At 38.0% G+C, this 18,121-nt stretch overlaps 2 protein-coding genes across 2 annotated transcripts; one reads left to right on the forward strand and one right to left on the reverse strand.

Moving 5' to 3' along the window:
* Positions 1-211: 211 nt before the first annotated feature.
* Positions 212-2,710, forward strand: LOC103719455 (dof zinc finger protein 1-like). Its single transcript, XM_008808705.5, has 2 exons — positions 212-443; positions 1,152-2,710. Exons 1-2 carry the CDS (start codon positions 420-422, stop codon positions 2,088-2,090), a joined length of 963 nt encoding a protein of 320 aa, XP_008806927.1. The 5' UTR covers positions 212-419; the 3' UTR covers positions 2,091-2,710.
* Positions 2,711-9,466: 6,756 nt separating this feature from the next.
* Positions 9,467-17,035, reverse strand: LOC103719456 (uncharacterized). The gene is made up of 3 exons (XM_008808706.5): positions 16,528-17,035; positions 14,867-15,015; positions 9,467-9,914 (listed from the first exon to the last, which is right to left on the reverse strand). Exons 1-3 carry the CDS (start codon positions 16,711-16,713, stop codon positions 9,776-9,778), a joined length of 474 nt encoding a protein of 157 aa, XP_008806928.1. The 5' UTR covers positions 16,714-17,035; the 3' UTR covers positions 9,467-9,775.
* Between the last annotated feature and the right edge of the window lie 1,086 nt (positions 17,036-18,121).

Here is an 18,121-nt window from a genome sequence, read left to right on the forward strand (position 1 = left end):
GTGCCACGTCACCCCACATACGTGTGGGGCCCTGCCGCCTCGCAGTGTCAGTCTCCACGGAATGATAGCCCGGGCCCCACTCCATTTACACACCTGTCCTCCCTCTGTGGCCGACGCACAGCGTAAAAATGCACACAGCGAAACAGGCAGCAACCGGACAAGCGCCCACCCACGCAAGTAGAAATATAAGTATAAAATTTAGTATAATATTATTTTAGAATCTATCACCACATCTCTTTCTCTCTGTGAGATATGAAAGGCAACAGCGCATCACAATTCCACTCGGGCCAGCCGAAGACATTCCTTCCGTGAGGAAAGCTCCCTGGTCTTCTTCTTCTTGTTCTAAGAGGAGGAGTTTGGAATTGTTTCTTCTTTGGATCACAGGAGGCCATCAGCCAAGTCCCACAAGGAAATCTTGCATGGATACTGCCCAGTGGCCTCAGGTAAGAAGCCTGAAAACAAGATCTAGCAGCTTGATCTTGAGTCCTGATCTAGTATTGTTCTTGGTTTGTTTCTCTTGTTTTTGGTTGTGTTGGGTGGTGCAGATTTGGGAGATGGTCTTTCTTTGCTTTGATTTTATTGGGGTTTTGTGGGTTGATGAAATTTATGTAGATGACTTTTTTTTGTTTGGTTGGCATGAGGGAGGGATTGGGGGTGGCTAGCTGTTTGCCCCTCTAGATATCTCCTCAGGAAGCTGCTGCATCATCTTCTCTTTCTCACCCTTTACTTTCCTTTGGCTTTAAGCCTTTTAATCCTGTCTCCCCCCTCCTTTAATCCTTGAAAGCAGCACACCACTTTCTTTTCCCCACCTTTCCTTTCTTCCTTTATCTCTCTCCTTTTTTAGCTTGTGTGTGCAATAAAGCAGCGGCATGAAAAGGGTTACTTTGTTCTTATGATGGACAAAGTGCATGTATATATGTGATTTGTCTTTCAACTTTCGTTTGCTATCTATCTCCCATCTCTCCTCCTTTGCTATCTTTTGATCCTCTTTCTCCTAGGCTTTTGTTTCGTTTTTGTTTGTTCTCCAAGATCTTTTCTACATAGCTGCTAGCTAGCTGTTATCTATCTATCTCTATATATAGGCATGCTTGTTTGCTGATATATACTTTCTCTCTTCTTTGTCCCCATGGGGTTGTGGTGGTGCCCAATAGGAGATAGGGCTGGTGAAGCCCATGGAGGAGCTGGTGTCCTCCACCACCACCAGCACCACCTGCAGCAACACCACCAGGCCTCAGATGATGGAGAGGAGGGCCAGGCCCCAGAAGGAGCAAGCCCTCAACTGCCCCAGGTGCAACTCCACCAACACTAAGTTCTGCTACTACAACAACTACAGCCTTACCCAACCCAGGTACTTCTGCAAGACCTGCAGAAGGTATTGGACTGAGGGTGGGTCCCTCAGGAATGTTCCGGTGGGTGGTGGCTCTAGAAAGAACAAGAGGTCCTCCTCCTCCGCCACCACCTCTACCTCCGCCTCCACCACCTCCTCCACTGTCACAGCAACATCATCCACAGTCTCAACCTCCAGGAAGCTGCCGCCAGAGCTCACTACAGCCCCCATCTCTCTCTCCACATCTTCTCAGAACCCAAAGTTCCATGAGGGCCAAGACCTCAACTTGGCCTTCCCCCATCACAGCCTGCACGAGTTCCATGACTTCCCCCACTTGGAAAGCGGCAACAACAACAAAACCAGCAGCAGCAGTAATAATGGCAACAATCCATGCACTGCTGTTGGAGCTCTTTCTGCCATGGAGCTGCTGAGGAGTGGGATGGGTGCAAGGGGGCTGGGACCCTTCGTGCCGATGCCGATGCCCGAGTACCCCGCTGGGTTTGGAGTTGGACTGCAGCAATTCAGGCCACCTACCCTCGGATTCCCCTTGGATGGTGTTGGAGGAGGGGGAGGAGGGAGCAGTGGTGGTGGTGGGGTGATGCAAGGGGTGCAGGAGAGCACTGGTGGGAGGCTACTGTTCCCTTTCGAGAACTTGAAGCCGGTTCTTTCGAGCACTGCCGCTGAGTTTGAGCAAAATGGAGGCCAAGGCGGGGATCCACCTGGGTTTTGGAATGGTATGATGGGTGGTGGAGGGTCCTGGTAGGATTAAAAGGAGAGAGAGAAGTAAGAAGAAGGCTGCTGAGAGTCTTAAGAAAAATGAAGAAGAGGTTGTGTTTATTTATCCATTTTGTTTTTCTAATGGTGGTGGTGGTGGTGGATGGCTTTGTTTGGAGTTTATTCAGCACTAACAGCAGACAGAGGATACATGGAGTTCCTTCTCTTTGCCTTCATTTCTGTTGATCACTTTTTCCCCTTTTCTTTGCTTCTCTTTTTAGTTTCTCCTATTCACGGATCACTGTGGACATGTGAAGCTTCTTTTTAGGTTGGCTTCAGAAGGGTGTGTTTACAAAGCGGACTTTGGCTGTGTGGTGATAGAGAAGAAAAGAGGCCTACAGCGACATGGGAGATGATATAACTCCATAACTTATAGGGACTGCTGCACCATTGCCTGGATGGTAAAGGGTAAAGAGAGAAGGATGGACACGGCGTACCCGTGTGATATGTTAGGATGAGTTTGGAAATAATGTGGTATTGTAGAGAACTTTGGAGTTTGAGAGATTGTATGGACTGTGAAAAGGGGAAAAAAGAACTGTCTATTTGTTTATTTAAATTATGAAACAAAAGGGGATTGAGTGTAATATTTATGTATTAGTGCTTTTTTTTTGGCTCTTTGTCTGTCATTTTTCTCCCCACTTCTGTAGCAGGTCTGATATGTCATGTCTCATCATCCCAACCAAGATTCTTCCAGCCATGAAAGCACAAAGAGCAGATGAGGGGAGGAGGGATAAGTACTTAAGTAGGTATGACCACGCTTACACTCTCTCAAATGACTTTCACTTCACATGGTATTAAATCTTATGTTAGGCCACTTGATCGGTGGTAATGCAGGCACTTGTACATTATTATAATATAGAAGGTACAGCCCCCTCTTCACCTTCCTTGCCTTTATCCTCTCATGTTCTCAGAAGAGAGAACAAAACCAGAGTGGATGGATGGCCTCTGATCGATGGAAATCCGAGGCCGGCTCACCTGCCTCAACCTAAAGCTCTCACCTAATGATTCCTGCACCCACTGATCCCACACACACCATTTCCATGTATGATTACCCCTTCTCATCCCCCAACCCACTTTTCCCCTCCCAACGCATTCATCCCTTTTTTGAAGGAGGTGGGGGACCCATAAACATTCCCCTAGGGATGAGGGCTGAGGAATGATTCCCCCACTTTCTTGCTGCTAACCCCATTAAATAACTCCATTGTCTATTATAATACTTTGTTAGGGACGGTGAGCTGCATTTGGGCGTATGTGGTGCACCCTAGAATATAGTATTACCACCTCGATATTATCCCCAGAATATATGATCTCGGCTACAAAGGCCTCCTCATCGCACGTAATTTTGTGCCAAAAACCTCCTCTTTGTGCATTTATTGCTATTCTTTTACTTGATCTTATATATTAGTTTGTTCTCACCCAGAAGTTTAGGTGAAAACGTTATTGCACCCATACCTTACTGTCTATGATCAATAGTAGCTACAGGATAGGTAATAACTGGGCTTTACCAACCTTATCATGACATGCTTCACAGTAATGGATAATAGCTTCAGCATACATTTGATTTTAGACAAAATCTTCCCCTAAATATACATCTTATACACACTGCAAGAAGTCCGATTTTAATCTACGTACTCTCCATTACTACCACCATTAGTCTCAATTTCTCTCCTTAAATGCCTTCGGATTTTATAAATTCTTATAAATTTATAAGTAGATTTAGTTCTTATAAATTTTTGTGCTAACTAAACATGATTTCTGTTGAGAAAAATTGTTGATTTGTTTTATTTATTTTCATAAAGATTGGCCTCCTAATGTTGGTATGAATGTTAAATAGGATCTGTAACCGTGAAGTGTCAATTCCACCCTTAAGCAACAATAAAGAATGGTGCTCAATCTATGTGTTTTCCTTAGGTGATTTTTCCTAGGACCTAAAACAACGGTTGATTAGGTTGCTGGCATGCTAGATCAAGAAGATCGATCAATGGTTTTGATCTATTAGGAGATAGGGTTCGGTATTGCCTCAATAAAAAGATTTCATAAATTTCTAGTAGGACACAAATAACATGAGGAACTTGAGGTAAGTGAAATAAACCGATGAGAATGATTTCACAAAAATATTCATGTAAAAACCAAGAGATTCGTTAAACCAAAGAATCAAGGTGCATGAGGTTCGTGGATCGTGGAAAGGTTTGTTCCATGAAAACTCATTGCAGAAGCTATGGGTAATTGTTGGAGGGCGCTAGAGATCATACCCTATTTGTGGCTTTGCTCATTTACCAGCAACAGAACTCATCACACATAATTGCCTTAAAGATTTCCATGTTCACTGCTCACGGGCTAGTATTTAGTTGTTCATTTGCTCGTGCTAAGCATTGATCAATCACAGAACTAAATCAGACAGAATACAGTCAGGTCGACCTACATTATCCCAAACTTCTGATGATTCCTGATTAAATTTTAGATGGAACAGCTGGGAATCCTTTTTCTGTGGTATGACTTGTAACGTGAATGTACATTAAAATATAGACTTCTTAATTTTCTTGCCCAGTGCCCAGTTGCTTTTAGGTCATCTAGGATCCATGGCTACTCTTTCTTTTATACAAGTGTTTGTGGATAAGAATTCATGGAGAACAGACTTCATGTTGATGGCCGACAATCAGAATCAACTCAATCGGTTCAGGAAGCCTTCTAAGCTTTGAATCATGCTCTGAACTGTGATGCTAAAGAGCTGCTTTTGTGATACCACCAATCAAGTTGTTTAAGTTAATGTTTATTTAAATCCATCAGTCATCAATGGTTTTACTTTAAAGAACCAAAAAATATTTGGGGGGGCCCTTCATAAAACCCTATAGACCACAGGCATGTCCTAGCTCTTGCAAATCCCTCCATGCATAGTTTAAGGCGTAATAAAACATATACAAGTAAGTCTCCTTAAATCGGGTAGCAAGCTGATGGAACTATTGAGAGTGGAAAATCTCGTCTTTCAACTTTCTAATAAGATTTCAAGTGCACCCATAAGATTGGTTTGTGACTGAAAAAAGGACGAAGAAAAAGTGAAAGAGATATTGTGCATCTTTTTAAATTCGTTAAATTGCATCTATGTGGATATGTTTCTATCCTGTTGCATGTGTATCAACAAGTTGCTTCAAACTTAAGTTTGGCATTCAGAGGATATCAAACTTAGGACTAGCTCATCAACATAACTACTATGGTTTGGGTAATCAGTATTAATAGACATTTGTGCCTAGAATTGCCTAAAGCAATGCACTAATAAGATTTAGCAAATAGAAATGAATAGTAATTAGGTAAGGCATCCGCCATGGGATAATTAAAAATCATGATAAATATGATAAGTCGTGTAATTGGAGAGAGAAGGAAGCGATTTCTTCGATCCACATAACTTGAATATCAAAAAGAATAATAGAAAATAGGTGAATTTGTGAAAGTGAGGTTCTAGGCCTCCTTATAAAAATTATCATAGAAAAACTAAAATTTTATTAGAGATAGATTGTTACATCAACTTTATCTTCAAACATTTTGCCTGATCTTCTCATACTTTGAGTTATGCCCAATCAAAGCCTAACTTGAAAAGAGAAATTTTTACTTTGACCAATCCATTTCTTAGCCCAAATATCCTCATGGGATATGTTTGTTGCATATAATGAATCTCTTAGAGGTTATTGCATCATTGTATTACTTATTGAGATCTTCATTTAGGTGCTTAATATATTTGGATGTTGAATGAGAAGCTCGGGCCTCCCGGAGTTAGGGTTCATTATGGTGTCAAAACTTTATCCAAATCTATTTAGGGCGGCAGAGTAGCCCACCATGGCTATAGTAATCCTCCTAGATTACTTAGTGATAGAATTTGACGTGTCATGTTTCATGGTCTTCTAGAGCATTGATAATATGATATATAAACTTTAACACATAAATGATTTCAAGGACATACACAATTGTCAGCTCTCTATTTAAATGCTTATAAGATACATGGATAGGTTCCTACTTCTTCAGACAGAGGCTCTCTTTATACTGCTATCTCTTAGCAAAGGAACAAAGCGAATGCACGCTTGTTACAAATGAGTGTGTCCATTTTCACTCCAATTAATTTGCAGTCATAGCAGTCGATCGATCGAGCATGAGTTGGGATACATGATAGTCTGAATTTATGCGCATGCACATCACATGCGTAAGTCCATATGCTGACATGGACATGCAAGAGTTGGCCACATATACCATGAATGGCTGCTGCGCACCCTGCATAGAGACAACATGGCCAGCAACATTAGTGCATAGGCTTTCGCATTCGCTCAAGTTTAGCAGCGCCGAGAGGGGCAAAAAGCTCACCCAGAGACAAAATGCTTTCTTCGTAGTTAGAGAGTTAATCCCAGTACCAAGGGTTTGTACATAGTTTAATGTCAGTATCAAAGATTAATATTATTGTGAAAGGAGGCTTTGGATATATTACATTTCGTAGACTAGGTACGTAGGTTAGCTAGAGAAAAACAAGTGTTAGCATAAGCATATGCGAGGTTTTAAATGTTGTCAAGGAGAAATCTTTTAAATGCTAACACTTGGTTCGCGAAAAAAGAAGGGGAAAAGTATGGTCAACGGGAAACTAATGAGATACCTCTTGTTTGGTTGGAGTTTTCAAAGGAGAGAGGCAAAAAAGTTGTATTTCCATGGGAATATAATTCCCACATTTCATGGAAAAGTTATTCCCATGAGAAACATGGGAAAGTTACTTTCCCATGAAGTGGGAATCACTCCATTTTTACTTTTTTCCCAAAAAAGCCCTTCAGCATTAAAGAAGCATTAAAAAGGCATTAAAAACCTAATTTTTATTAAGGGCATAATAGGAATTATACATAATTTTTTTAGGAAAGTTGATGGCCAACCAAACATAAACACTTTGGAAATTTGTCACTTTCTCATGGTCAACCAAATATGCAAAAAATACTTTCCTAGGTATCATTTTCCTAGGAATATGTTTCTCAGGAATCATATTTTTAGGAGGGAAAATGCTTCCCGCGAACCAAACGAGCCCTAAGGAGATGGGATGAAACTTCACATCCCTTGGAAAGATGCTACTTGATCACTTCGAATAGAATGGAACAGGTGGATCTTCAGAAGCAAACAGCAGTCTGCAGTCGACATCCTGAGAAATTCCAAGAGGTTTCTAAGGAGATGGTCTTTGCTACAGAGCTCTAAGGATGGAGGTTTGGTGAGGAAGACCTTCCAGAAAATAGGTCACTAACATTGTTAGCTTGGTTCTATGTCCTGGATACCTTATTGATCAGGCACACCCTTCCTTTACGTCAAAAAGATCAGGCACGCCACTCCCTCTTTCTGCTGATTTCTCTTGCTTTATTCCCTGTGATTTTGTAACTATTTTTTTATGATTTTCAGTATTTTTTTTGGTGCATAGCACCAACACAACTCAAAAAAAAAAAAAAATGTTGTAAAGAATGAGCATCAGCCATATTTGGCTTCCAAGTGAAGTTAATTCATCAGGATGCTTCATTACTTCTTCTTTTTTGCTAATGGGTGCTTCATTTATTTTTAAATTAAGCTTGCAACGTAGAATGAACAGTTTCAGGTTAAATCACTTTATATCCTCTTCCCATGCTCGGAGAATGGATTTATCTTTATCCACACAAGGCACTGGTCCAAGATCTCTTTGTTTGGCCCTTTTCCTTTATCCAGCAAAGGACCCTTCACGAGATGGGAATAAAACCAAATGTGCTACGTTTACTGGGAAAGCCATGCATGGCGAACCGTTTGTTCATGTTGGCCCCAAGAATAATAAGAATAACAAGGAAGTTGACTCATAATCCGGGAAAGCATCTAGCAAGAGAGAAACAAATAGTTCCTGACAACCTTGGACTACAGCAAGTCCATATTCTGTAACATAGTGATGATGTCATACATAGAGACTTTTTGGATGGATGCAACTTCTAATTACATGTATTTGGGGTTACATGGGAATACATCGTTTTGGAGTTACAAATCCTATGTGTATTTACCTATAACTGGAAGTGCAGCTGCAGTTCACCTGTTTATTTGTACATGTAACTTGGAGTATCCATTGCCCCAACATGCCATAAACTATTTTTTCCTTTAAATACAATTCAATCTAACAAAGTAACATACTCAAATACAAATCACATAGACTATTCAAAAGAAATTTGTTCTACAAAATAATAATTTGTATTTCCAAACAGGTCGATATAATAATATTCTATATTGTATCATGTACAAGCAAAATGATATATGTTTGCTGTACAAGATCTGAACTCAAATCCAGACGTCCAGATTCTAGTCCACTACATGTTTTTCAAAAATCTTATCTAAACCACTATGTAGCAAACTATAGACTCTAGTATATCATAGCTTTCGCCCTTATGCTATAAGTCCTAAATTGAATTATTTCCTATCCGAATGTGGACTTATATACTGCACACTTGAAATCTTCACATCTTAAACCACCAAGAGATCGAAGTACCTATAGTTTGAGTTGCGAATGCGTCACCATCCAAAATCTACTTACCTAAGAAATCAAATAGTGGAAATCGGCAAAGATAACCCATTTTTGCTACCAATTTGCTTGTAGGGCAGTCGTTCTCATATACCTTCTATAAAATAGGGCTCTCAAGTTGGCAAAAACGATCTCCTTTCTTCCATCAAGTTTATATGTATAAGCCATGCTATGGTAACTCAGCTGGCTTGTCCTCGCATCTACTGCCAATATGAATGGAACCCCCAATCCTTTTATTACATAAAGAGCTTGACGAAAGTTCGCACCTCCAAAGCATAATCCGTTGGGCATTTTGAAGGCCTTCAGATCCCACCTACAAGTGCACCATGAGCTCCTTTGTCTTTGCATGCATTGGGTCTAATCAATACCTGAAATGATACCATGTTATATACTCAAGAACAGGCTATACCTGTCCATGACACGCAGCATATTTCCCGGAACAGGCGCCACTGCACTACTGCCTTTGCACCTGCCTAATAGATGTTCTTTTCAATTCCTTTTAGATGTATCCTTCATTTTATCGATCTTCTCGCAGATCCATCAATGGAGAGATTTCACCATCCACCAATTCCAGGAACTGAATATTTATTCATGTTTTCATTCCAAAAAAAAAAGGAAAATTTATCCACCAGACATTTCGGCAACCACTCTTATTTTGATAGCTCTGAAGGTTTCCTTCAAAAGACAGGCTCGAATTCACCTTTGTAACCACCTTTCCAGTTGGATTGATTGTTATCCAATCAGTGCTGCTTTAAGATACTGGTTCAAATCATTCACTATAAATTGAGTCAAAAGATGAAAAAAGAAAAAAAAATGGTGCACCACTATTGTTTCATCACGCAAAATGCCCAGAAATGGCTGTAGATTAAAAAAAGTAGCACGACAAACAGGGGAACTGTACATAACACCCTGCATACTGATTCTTATGGAAAACAAATTGCAAAATGAAAGATAATCTACAGACAGCTTTCAGTTATCAGACACAGCATAACCAACATTTTTAGTTTCTCCAAGTGCTTTCTGTACAGAGATTGCAAACCATCTGCGCAAAGACTTGAGGCTACTTGCTAGTCCATGCTGAGCCCGATGCAGTCGACAAAAATATAGCTATGGTGATAACTTTCGAGCACCACCGCTCAATTTCCTGCATTGATTCCAAATATACGGACCTTGTGCATGTTAGGCAATTTGGCGACAACCAACACAATCACTGCAAGCGTGTTGAGGAAAAGCATCGGATGCCGGTAATCCGTTGTGTGTGAGGCTATCAAGTACCTGCCAGGAAAAATAAAGGAAGCCCAGAACATCAGTCAGCAAAGCAAGGCTCAACAGAATTCTGGTTTGAAGGTCTCTGGGCATATAATACAGGAAGCAGTAATTAGATGAAAATGGATCCTGACCAATTTGGAAGTTTATTTTTAATAGAGCGCAGTCATAATCATTTTAAATTTAGGATATGATTGCAGCTAAATTTTTGCTGAAAATTCCAGCATTTCCATATGAGGCAAAAAAGAAAGGCGTGGTGAAGAATATTTTGGTGGATTTTAATGAATGGAAGACATATGAATCCATCATGTAATATTTTCCCAATGGGATAAAATACTCAAAAGTAGAGGACGGTGCATACATAATTTGCATAGGGGTACTTCTTCCATGAATGTTAAAACCATGTTTATTCTCAGCAGAGAACCTTTGACACCAATAGATAACAGAATAAAGCATAAAAAAGTTCAGCAGACATCAAAAAGTAGAAATATAATTAATTTCAATAGCTAAAAATGTATTCTTATTACAAGCAGCTCACTACCAAGCATTCACTGAAACTCTTTCATCCATATCATCAATCTTCCATGTATAGCAGCATAATTATGTCAGACCATAGTGGTAGGACTAAAACAAGGTCCTAAGCATTTCAATCCTCATATTTGGGTCCATCTTCGGCACAACTATTAATGTGATATCATAGTGGCTAAAGAAAACAGACCAGGTTAATTTGAGGCCAACTAATCAGATAAACCCAGAATAGACCAATACAACTAACAAGCCCACTCAAGTAAGATCTTTGTGACCTGGACCCAACTAAGTAGTAAAACCATATTTAAAATGTGAACATATGAAAATCATCAAGTCAAGGTTGACATGTACAGAAAAAGAAAAGGATTGACAAAAGGTGGTCCCTCTTGATGCATGTTTCTTTTGCCCACCTCAAACCATAAACTGTTCACCTAGAAAAACAAACTTTCCAGAACTACATCAAACTCAGTCCCATCCTTTCTCAGTTTTTAAAATTTCACATTTGTTCATCATTTTCTTATCCCAACAAAAGTTTCAAGAATCAATTATCAAGAAACATTACATGAATATTCACCAAATTGATGTGGTAACAAAATTTCAGAAACTTATACAATGACCAACTGAATTTGAAGGCCACCAGTAAGCATCAAACAAGTAAACGTTGTTGGTAAGACTTTGTAATTCAAAATCCTATTACTGCACATTAGAAGTACTTCTATCTTGCATTGAGATAGACAAATATATGGAATTCTGGAACCAACCAATATGCATAACGTTTCCAATACTTGCCAAGGGTAAGGTACAGCCAGTACACAAAGGGATGATAAGAAACACTCTTATCCTTGCCATCAAGTTCTCATCTCACAAACTCCACAAAAGAAGGCCTCAAATGTTTTAAGACAAAGTGTCCAATAATAGATTGAACACTTTTCTTGCATCTAATCAGACTAAAAACAGTTTTTAGCACACTGTATTACTATAATTGATAGCTATAAAAAGTGTTGTACTATATTCATCAATGTGTTTTCCGTCCATCATTCTGTTCACACTCGAAGAACCCAACTAAAGCCACTTAAGATAACAATGGATGTTAAATAAGTAGATGATCCAGAGAATGTAGAATCAGGCTGCAAAATTAATTTACATTGCTGAAATACTTTTGAGATCTGGTTTGTATTCTTTAGAACAGAAAAATCAACAAAAGTGAGTTATGGAGGAGTAAAAAGTGGAGAAAAGAGACTGCAAGAGAAAGAAAAATAAAGATTAGCATAGGTACAGACAGAAGAGATATAATACTCAATAGAGACAAAAATAATTTCAATCTATCCGATATTCATCATCACCACTACAGAATTTACATTATCCCCTTCCCTCACTCTTTATAGCTAAAGATGTAATAATTTAGTTAAATACACGATAAGAATTACAAAACAGGACTCCTTAATTGAAGAAATAAAAAGAGAAGAAAATAAGATATATTCAAACTTTGTAAAAATAGCAAATCCATTTCACCAGAATATCTAATGTGAAAAGCCAACAAAATCAATCTAAAACACAATCCCAGCGACCAAAGTTCGCTGTCTGAGTACCGTATCCTGTATCGGTGCCACACTAACATAGTATCGGTACAGTACGGTATAAAAATTTTTTTTAACTCGGTATGCCCCCATACTGGATACCGGTATCGAACCGATACGATACGTCCCAAACCGCCCGATTTGGGCCGGTATGGCATATCCTGCTAGTGACTAAAATCTCTAGTAACCCAAACTAGAGATATGATACCGCTTTTATACACCTATCCTTCTTAAAATAGGACACAGAATTTTGCCACAAAAAAAAAAACCCAAAATTGAGTACGAAAATAGCAAGAAAATAGGGGAAAAAACAAATCTTCTACCAAAGGATCCAAACAAAACTCCTAAAACTCAATTAACTGAAAATAAAAACCAAAAAATTCAAAACAATCAAATCTGAACTTAATCTAGACCTAAGGTACACTGCAGATTAACCAAGGATTAAGTCTGATCATAGCCCTGCTCCATTTCTTATAACATTGACCCTCAAAAAAATTATACGGCATATTCCATAGTATTTTTCAGCACATGTAATGACAAGGAATATCCTGTTTCAGTGTATTCTATGCGCTCAATAAAGACTGGTAAAAAAATTTCCTTCTTGTTCAGCATATATAAAGCATACACTATTGAACCACAATATAAATAACACTAACATGAATGCTTCTGCTCTCCTATAAAGAATATGCCAGATAATCAAACAGACAATAAATGGTTTATGATGAATAATTCTGTTGTTATCTACATGTGCACGTGCATATGCACATGCATGTATGCATGCACAGATATGCATGCACATACATAAATAGGGATAGGCTATGTATTTGTATAACACACTATCACAAATTTCTATCATCGCAATGAAATTCAACCTAGTAACTTCCATTCTCATACAGAAGTACAAATATCCAACAATCTCTGACTTCCAGTTATAATAAACAACACAAAAAAATATTGTTTCAATCAAGTCCTACAAATAAAAGATATGGGTCCAATTTCAACTAGAGACTCACAAACCTTGACCTCCTACTGATTACAAGTAGAGATGGTAAATTTTTGTCTAGCCCATTTGCCAGATCCACTCCAACCCAAACAATAGACCCCTTACAGAAAACCAGGCTCGGGCACTTTTTTGGCCCACTAACATGCTGAAGTTTTGGCTTTTGAATAAGGGAAATCAAAGCACTTATAATACACATTAGTTGATTTAGCTTGATTCTATGCATAGCAACTAATTCACATAGTTACTCAAAAAAAAAAAAAAAAAAAACCATCCACCCGTCTCCTTTTACCCAAACCTATATTTCTCCACTCTACACCTTTCTGCCTCCCTTTGCCCTTTCTTGAATGAAACTCTCACCCTTATAGTCTGACTGCTGCTTTCTTTCTCCCATCTGACCATCACCCTGCCCTTGCAAAAAAGACCTTTCCCTACTGGCAACCAACTAATTTTCTCATGCTCCTGTATTTCTCTTACACCACTCTCACTGTGAATCATAAGCCCTAAACGGCATAACTTGGTACCTTAAGTCCCATCTCTTAAGGGTCTCCACATGTCGTCCTTCCACCTAGGCACCCCTCTCACCTTTCTTACCCAATCTTAAGCAAGTTTATATCGGAAAGAAAATATCATGAGTGATGCCTTCTATGCTAGTCAAGCTTATTTTAATACCAGAAAACCCTAGATCATTTGGTTTCCTTCATCTCAACAAAATCCAATTCCGTCTCAATGGAAACCTTCATCTTTGCTCTTTTAATTTTTAGAGTCATAGATTTTATGGATGTAAAACTTGAAAACTCCTTATTCCAATATTCCTTAGTATATGATCAACAACTAATAATTCAATCAAAGAAAGTGGGTTCCAAATTTATAGAATTAAAACCAGGTTCAGATCCAAACATTGAATGTTGCCTGAAATTCAGGTCCATGTCAGATACAGGTTAGACATAAGTTCAAGCGATTATCCAACACAAGCCCGGTAGTCTGTCGATCCTAGTTGCAATTTAAGAACCACGCATCTAAAGCTTGATTGAAAGTATTCGATTCCTAAGGCCCCAAATTAAAATTGTTTTGAGTTCCAAAACTACAAATACCAAAGAATGTTATGCAGGAAGAACCACAAGTTGACAACTAAGGAAATATAGGATTTCTTTATTTTCGCTGTTATCAGAAGTATTTATGCCACTACTTCATAGTGCATGCCAAATCTCACAACATGATTTTCAATTATAAGTTATACATTAAAGACCTAATTCTGCATGTTAAAACGGGAGATCATTGTTAATATATGTATACTTGACCATAGCCTGAATCTCTCTAAATATGGCTAAAATCAATACATATTAAGTAACTACACTAGTCGTAGCACAAAATAGCAGGAATTTTGTTATGGTTTCTAATGAAACTAAAAAACAGCCTTACCCCATATTCACCATAAATTAATTAGTTCTATCAATCACATTTCAGCTATTAGAGCCCATTTCAAGTTATTCATCTTATAGTTGCCAATTCAGTCATTTCCCAGGGGTCTCCCAAAGGCCCATTTTATCCCCAGAGTTCATTTCAAAAAAAAAAGTCACATAGAATACTAGTTATGACCAAGTACAAAGCATGCATACATGCAATCCAACAAATTAAGCACAAGCACTTACACATGAGGCAAAGCAGAACCACATGCATGCCATACCACATACATTTTCAAAAAGTTAATTATATAAGACAAACTATTAAAATCATAGCGGCTCATGTATGCCTTTCTTAATAACTGCAGTATCATTGTCCAAATGGTCCATCATGATTTTACATGTCAACAAAATGGAAGTCAAATGGAAAGCGAATATTACAAGAATACTTACAGAACCACAGGTACGACAGTCAAAAACTTCCGATTACGTGTAAGCTGCTTGCCATTGTCCATCTGCTCCCACCAAGTCAAAGTATTGTAAATACCCTGATCATCAGCAAAGGGAGTTCCCTTCTTCCAATGGAAAAATTGATAGGTGATCTGCAATATAGGATTCAATCAGAACGTCTGTAGGACTTAAAAGGAGGCAAAGATGGAGAACGTGTTACCGAATAACATGTAAAAGCAAAGAAAAATTTTCAGAATTGGCTTGATCTTACAAGTAGAATGTAAAAAATATTAAATTCAAATGACTGAATAAAAATAATGAATGAATTATAATAAACCAAAAAAATGCAAACATATAATTTTTTTCATTTTTCATTGGAACAATCTCCACATCTAGAACTCGAGCAAACATATGTATGTTCCCATGAGAACAACACAAACAAGTTCATACGACAACCCTTTCCAACAGCATTCACATACGAGAAAAGACTTCTGCACTGTGTTTCCCAATAGCTCAAATGCATCAATACACTCATAACAGCAGAATATGCCATAACTGCAATATTCAGCTGGCATCCACCCAGTGGTTAGTGTTGAATCGCATAGGAGTGCCCAGCAACTTCCATCTATGCATATGTTATTTCAGGTTTCACAAATCAATGCTCTTAGCACCTAGCTCTACGGCAAAAAGTTTGTCCTTTGAAATGTGCCAAGGTATGTGGGAAAAAAAAAAATACCACAAACGATCTCTTGCACTGGCTCAACTTCAGAGTCAAAAATTGCATTTATTTCAGAAATAAATTATCTCCTAGCCCACTATAGAGTGAAGTAAATAATTGATTCATTATATGACTACATAAGGACAAAAATATTTAGCACCAATTTGATGAATCAAGAAAACAAATAAAGCTTATAAACTCAATAAAGTTGATCTCCACGACTAAAAAAACAAAGGAAAAGAAGGAAAAATCATGAGCTTCTCACAGTCAGTTACATATCAAATTCCTCGAACATGAGCTCCTATAGAGATGAAACAACAGACAGAATTAGAACTGAAATGAAGTAGAGTTACCTTTAAAATTATATTTCAAACATGCATAAAAAAGATTTCTTTTTCCCCAAATACAATAAGTATCAAATAAAAAAAGGAAAGAAACTTATTTATTCCCTGATTTATACCAAATTAGTCAGTTTTCCTTCTCCATCGTTCCAAAGATTGATTTTTTTTTAATTGCATCATGCACGAGATGGCTAATTTGGGAATCCAAGAATACCCAAACAAATTCAATCAAAAAATCACTTCTTGAACAATCACCCATGAAGAACCATTAAAGCAGCTCAATTTCCGACAAATTATTTCCCTCTTTCCAATCCGGAAGCCAATTAAATCTCAGAACCCCACAAGCGAACACACGAACAAACACAATCAGAAACCCGAAGCGCTTTCCGACCCGATCAGGGAAAAAAGGGATCTTTAGACCACAGATTCACGAAAAGAATCAGAAGCCCTCAAATTCAACCAACTCATTATTAAAAGAAAGAAAGAAAGAAAGAAAGAAAAAGAGAAACATGGATTCATCAATTCATCAGAAATCACCATCAAAAATCACAATTTCATCACAATATCCAATTTACGACACAGTTAGGGAAACAGCGAAGGCATACCGCAAAGTGGAACAGATTGACTATGGTCCAGGCCATCCCAGGGGTGCAGCCGAAGATCGATAGCACAAGGAGCCATGAGAAGAAGAGGATAAGGATGTAGGTCGTCCACACCCCGGGATACGTGAACCACTCCGTATTCTTGTTCAGATCCACCGGCTGCACCGCCTGAACGTAGAGTTTCGCCATCCCCCTCCTCCTCCTCGATATCTCTCCCGGTCTATCTACACAAATTCCAACCTACCAGTGCCTCGTACATATACCGATCGAGAAGAAGACGAAACCGAAACAGAGGAGGATTCCAATTGGGATTGGGATTGGGATGAGTCGATCGAGAAGAGGAGGAGCGCTGGGTTTTTATAGAGAGAACAGAAGGAATCGCGAGCGGAGAACCGAAGGAGAGGAGAAAATTTCAAAGAGGGGGAGCGAAGGAAAGAGGCGGAGAGAAAACGAACGATCGATCGGTCAATGGCGTAGGCTACTACTTTCCGGTGGGCTTTCTTCGCCGTTCATGGTTTATTTATGTTTTAATATTTTATAGGTGGCCTCGTGCGGACGCCGTTCAATATCGACGTGCTTTAGAAAGTGGAAAAATATAAATTAACTTGACCTCCATTCAATAGGGAGGGTGTTGAAAGATAATTCATCCCTCTTCTGACCTGCTCTTTTTCTCTCTTTGAAGTTGCCACCATAAGCACTAGGATAATGCTGTAATTTTCAATTTTTTCATTGTTAAATTTGATTTTTTTCACCAGATAGATTATTTTAATATTTTGCTGCTATTATGTATTATTATTATTATTAAAGTTAAATAACATGTTAAACTTAGATAAAATGCTACTGATGTTGATTAATTGATGGTGTTCATGGATTAGTAGCACCATGGTGCTCCATGTCATGGGCATCACCTGAATCACTATGATCAATATAGCATGGCTTCATGTAGCATAAAGATGTTAAAAAAAAATTAAAAAAAAGACGGATTTCATTATTATGGCACTTTAAAAAATTACAATATAACTTTTTAATGCCTTCCTCAAAATAATAACAATTTTTAGATGATGATAATTTCAAAATATTGATGCTGAAAATACCATAGAAGATTTATAAATATAAATGGTTATAGTTGTCTTATAATAGAGTATAAGAGTAATAATTGTTCTTTACTGGTTCTGTTTTATTATTATTATTTGTTGATGTCATTCTCAAAGTCGTCGTAATATTATTTGTTTCCTAATAAATTGCATGGTAACCTCAAAGTCTTTGATTTGTCTTAAAAGCTAGTAATGTTCATAAATATAAATTGTTATGGTTGTTTTATAATAGTAATGGTTGTTATTTACTACTTCTGCTTTATACTAAATTACTAGAGGTAGTTTGAAGCATTCGTAAAACACTTTGTTATTATTATTTGTTGATGTCATTCTCATAGTCGTCGTAATATTATTTGTTTTCTAATTAATTGCATGGTGATCTCAAAGTCTTTGTTTTGTCTAAAAAATAGTAATATTCATATATATAAATTGTTATAGTTATTTTATAATAGTAATGGTTGTTTTATACTAATTCTGCTTTATGCTAAATTACTAGAGGTAGT

Source organism: Phoenix dactylifera, chromosome 3, assembly GCF_051530095.1.
Source record: "Phoenix dactylifera cultivar Ajwa chromosome 3, Ajwa_hap1_PhDact_Kaust_v1.1, whole genome shotgun sequence".
Taxonomy (NCBI): Eukaryota; Viridiplantae; Streptophyta; class Magnoliopsida; order Arecales; family Arecaceae; genus Phoenix; species Phoenix dactylifera.

Bases quoted from the DNA above. Each gene is read 5' to 3' on its own strand.
- LOC103719455 (XM_008808705.5), top strand. From the start codon at position 420: ATGGATACTGCCCAGTGGCCTCAG. The intron at 444-1,151 runs GTAAGAAGCCTG...GGTGCCCAATAG, and splicing joins ATACTGCCCAGTGGCCTCAG to GAGATAGGGCTGGTGAAGCC.
- LOC103719456 (XM_008808706.5), bottom strand. From the start codon at position 16,713: ATGGCGAAACTCTACGTTCAGGCGGTGCAGCCGGTGGATCTGAACAAG. The intron at 15,016-16,527 runs GTATGCCTTCGC...CCTATATTGCAG, and splicing joins TCAATCTGTTCCACTTTGCG to ATCACCTATCAATTTTTCCA. The intron at 9,915-14,866 runs GTAAGTATTCTT...TTTTCCTGGCAG, and splicing joins ACTGTCGTACCTGTGGTTCT to GTACTTGATAGCCTCACACA.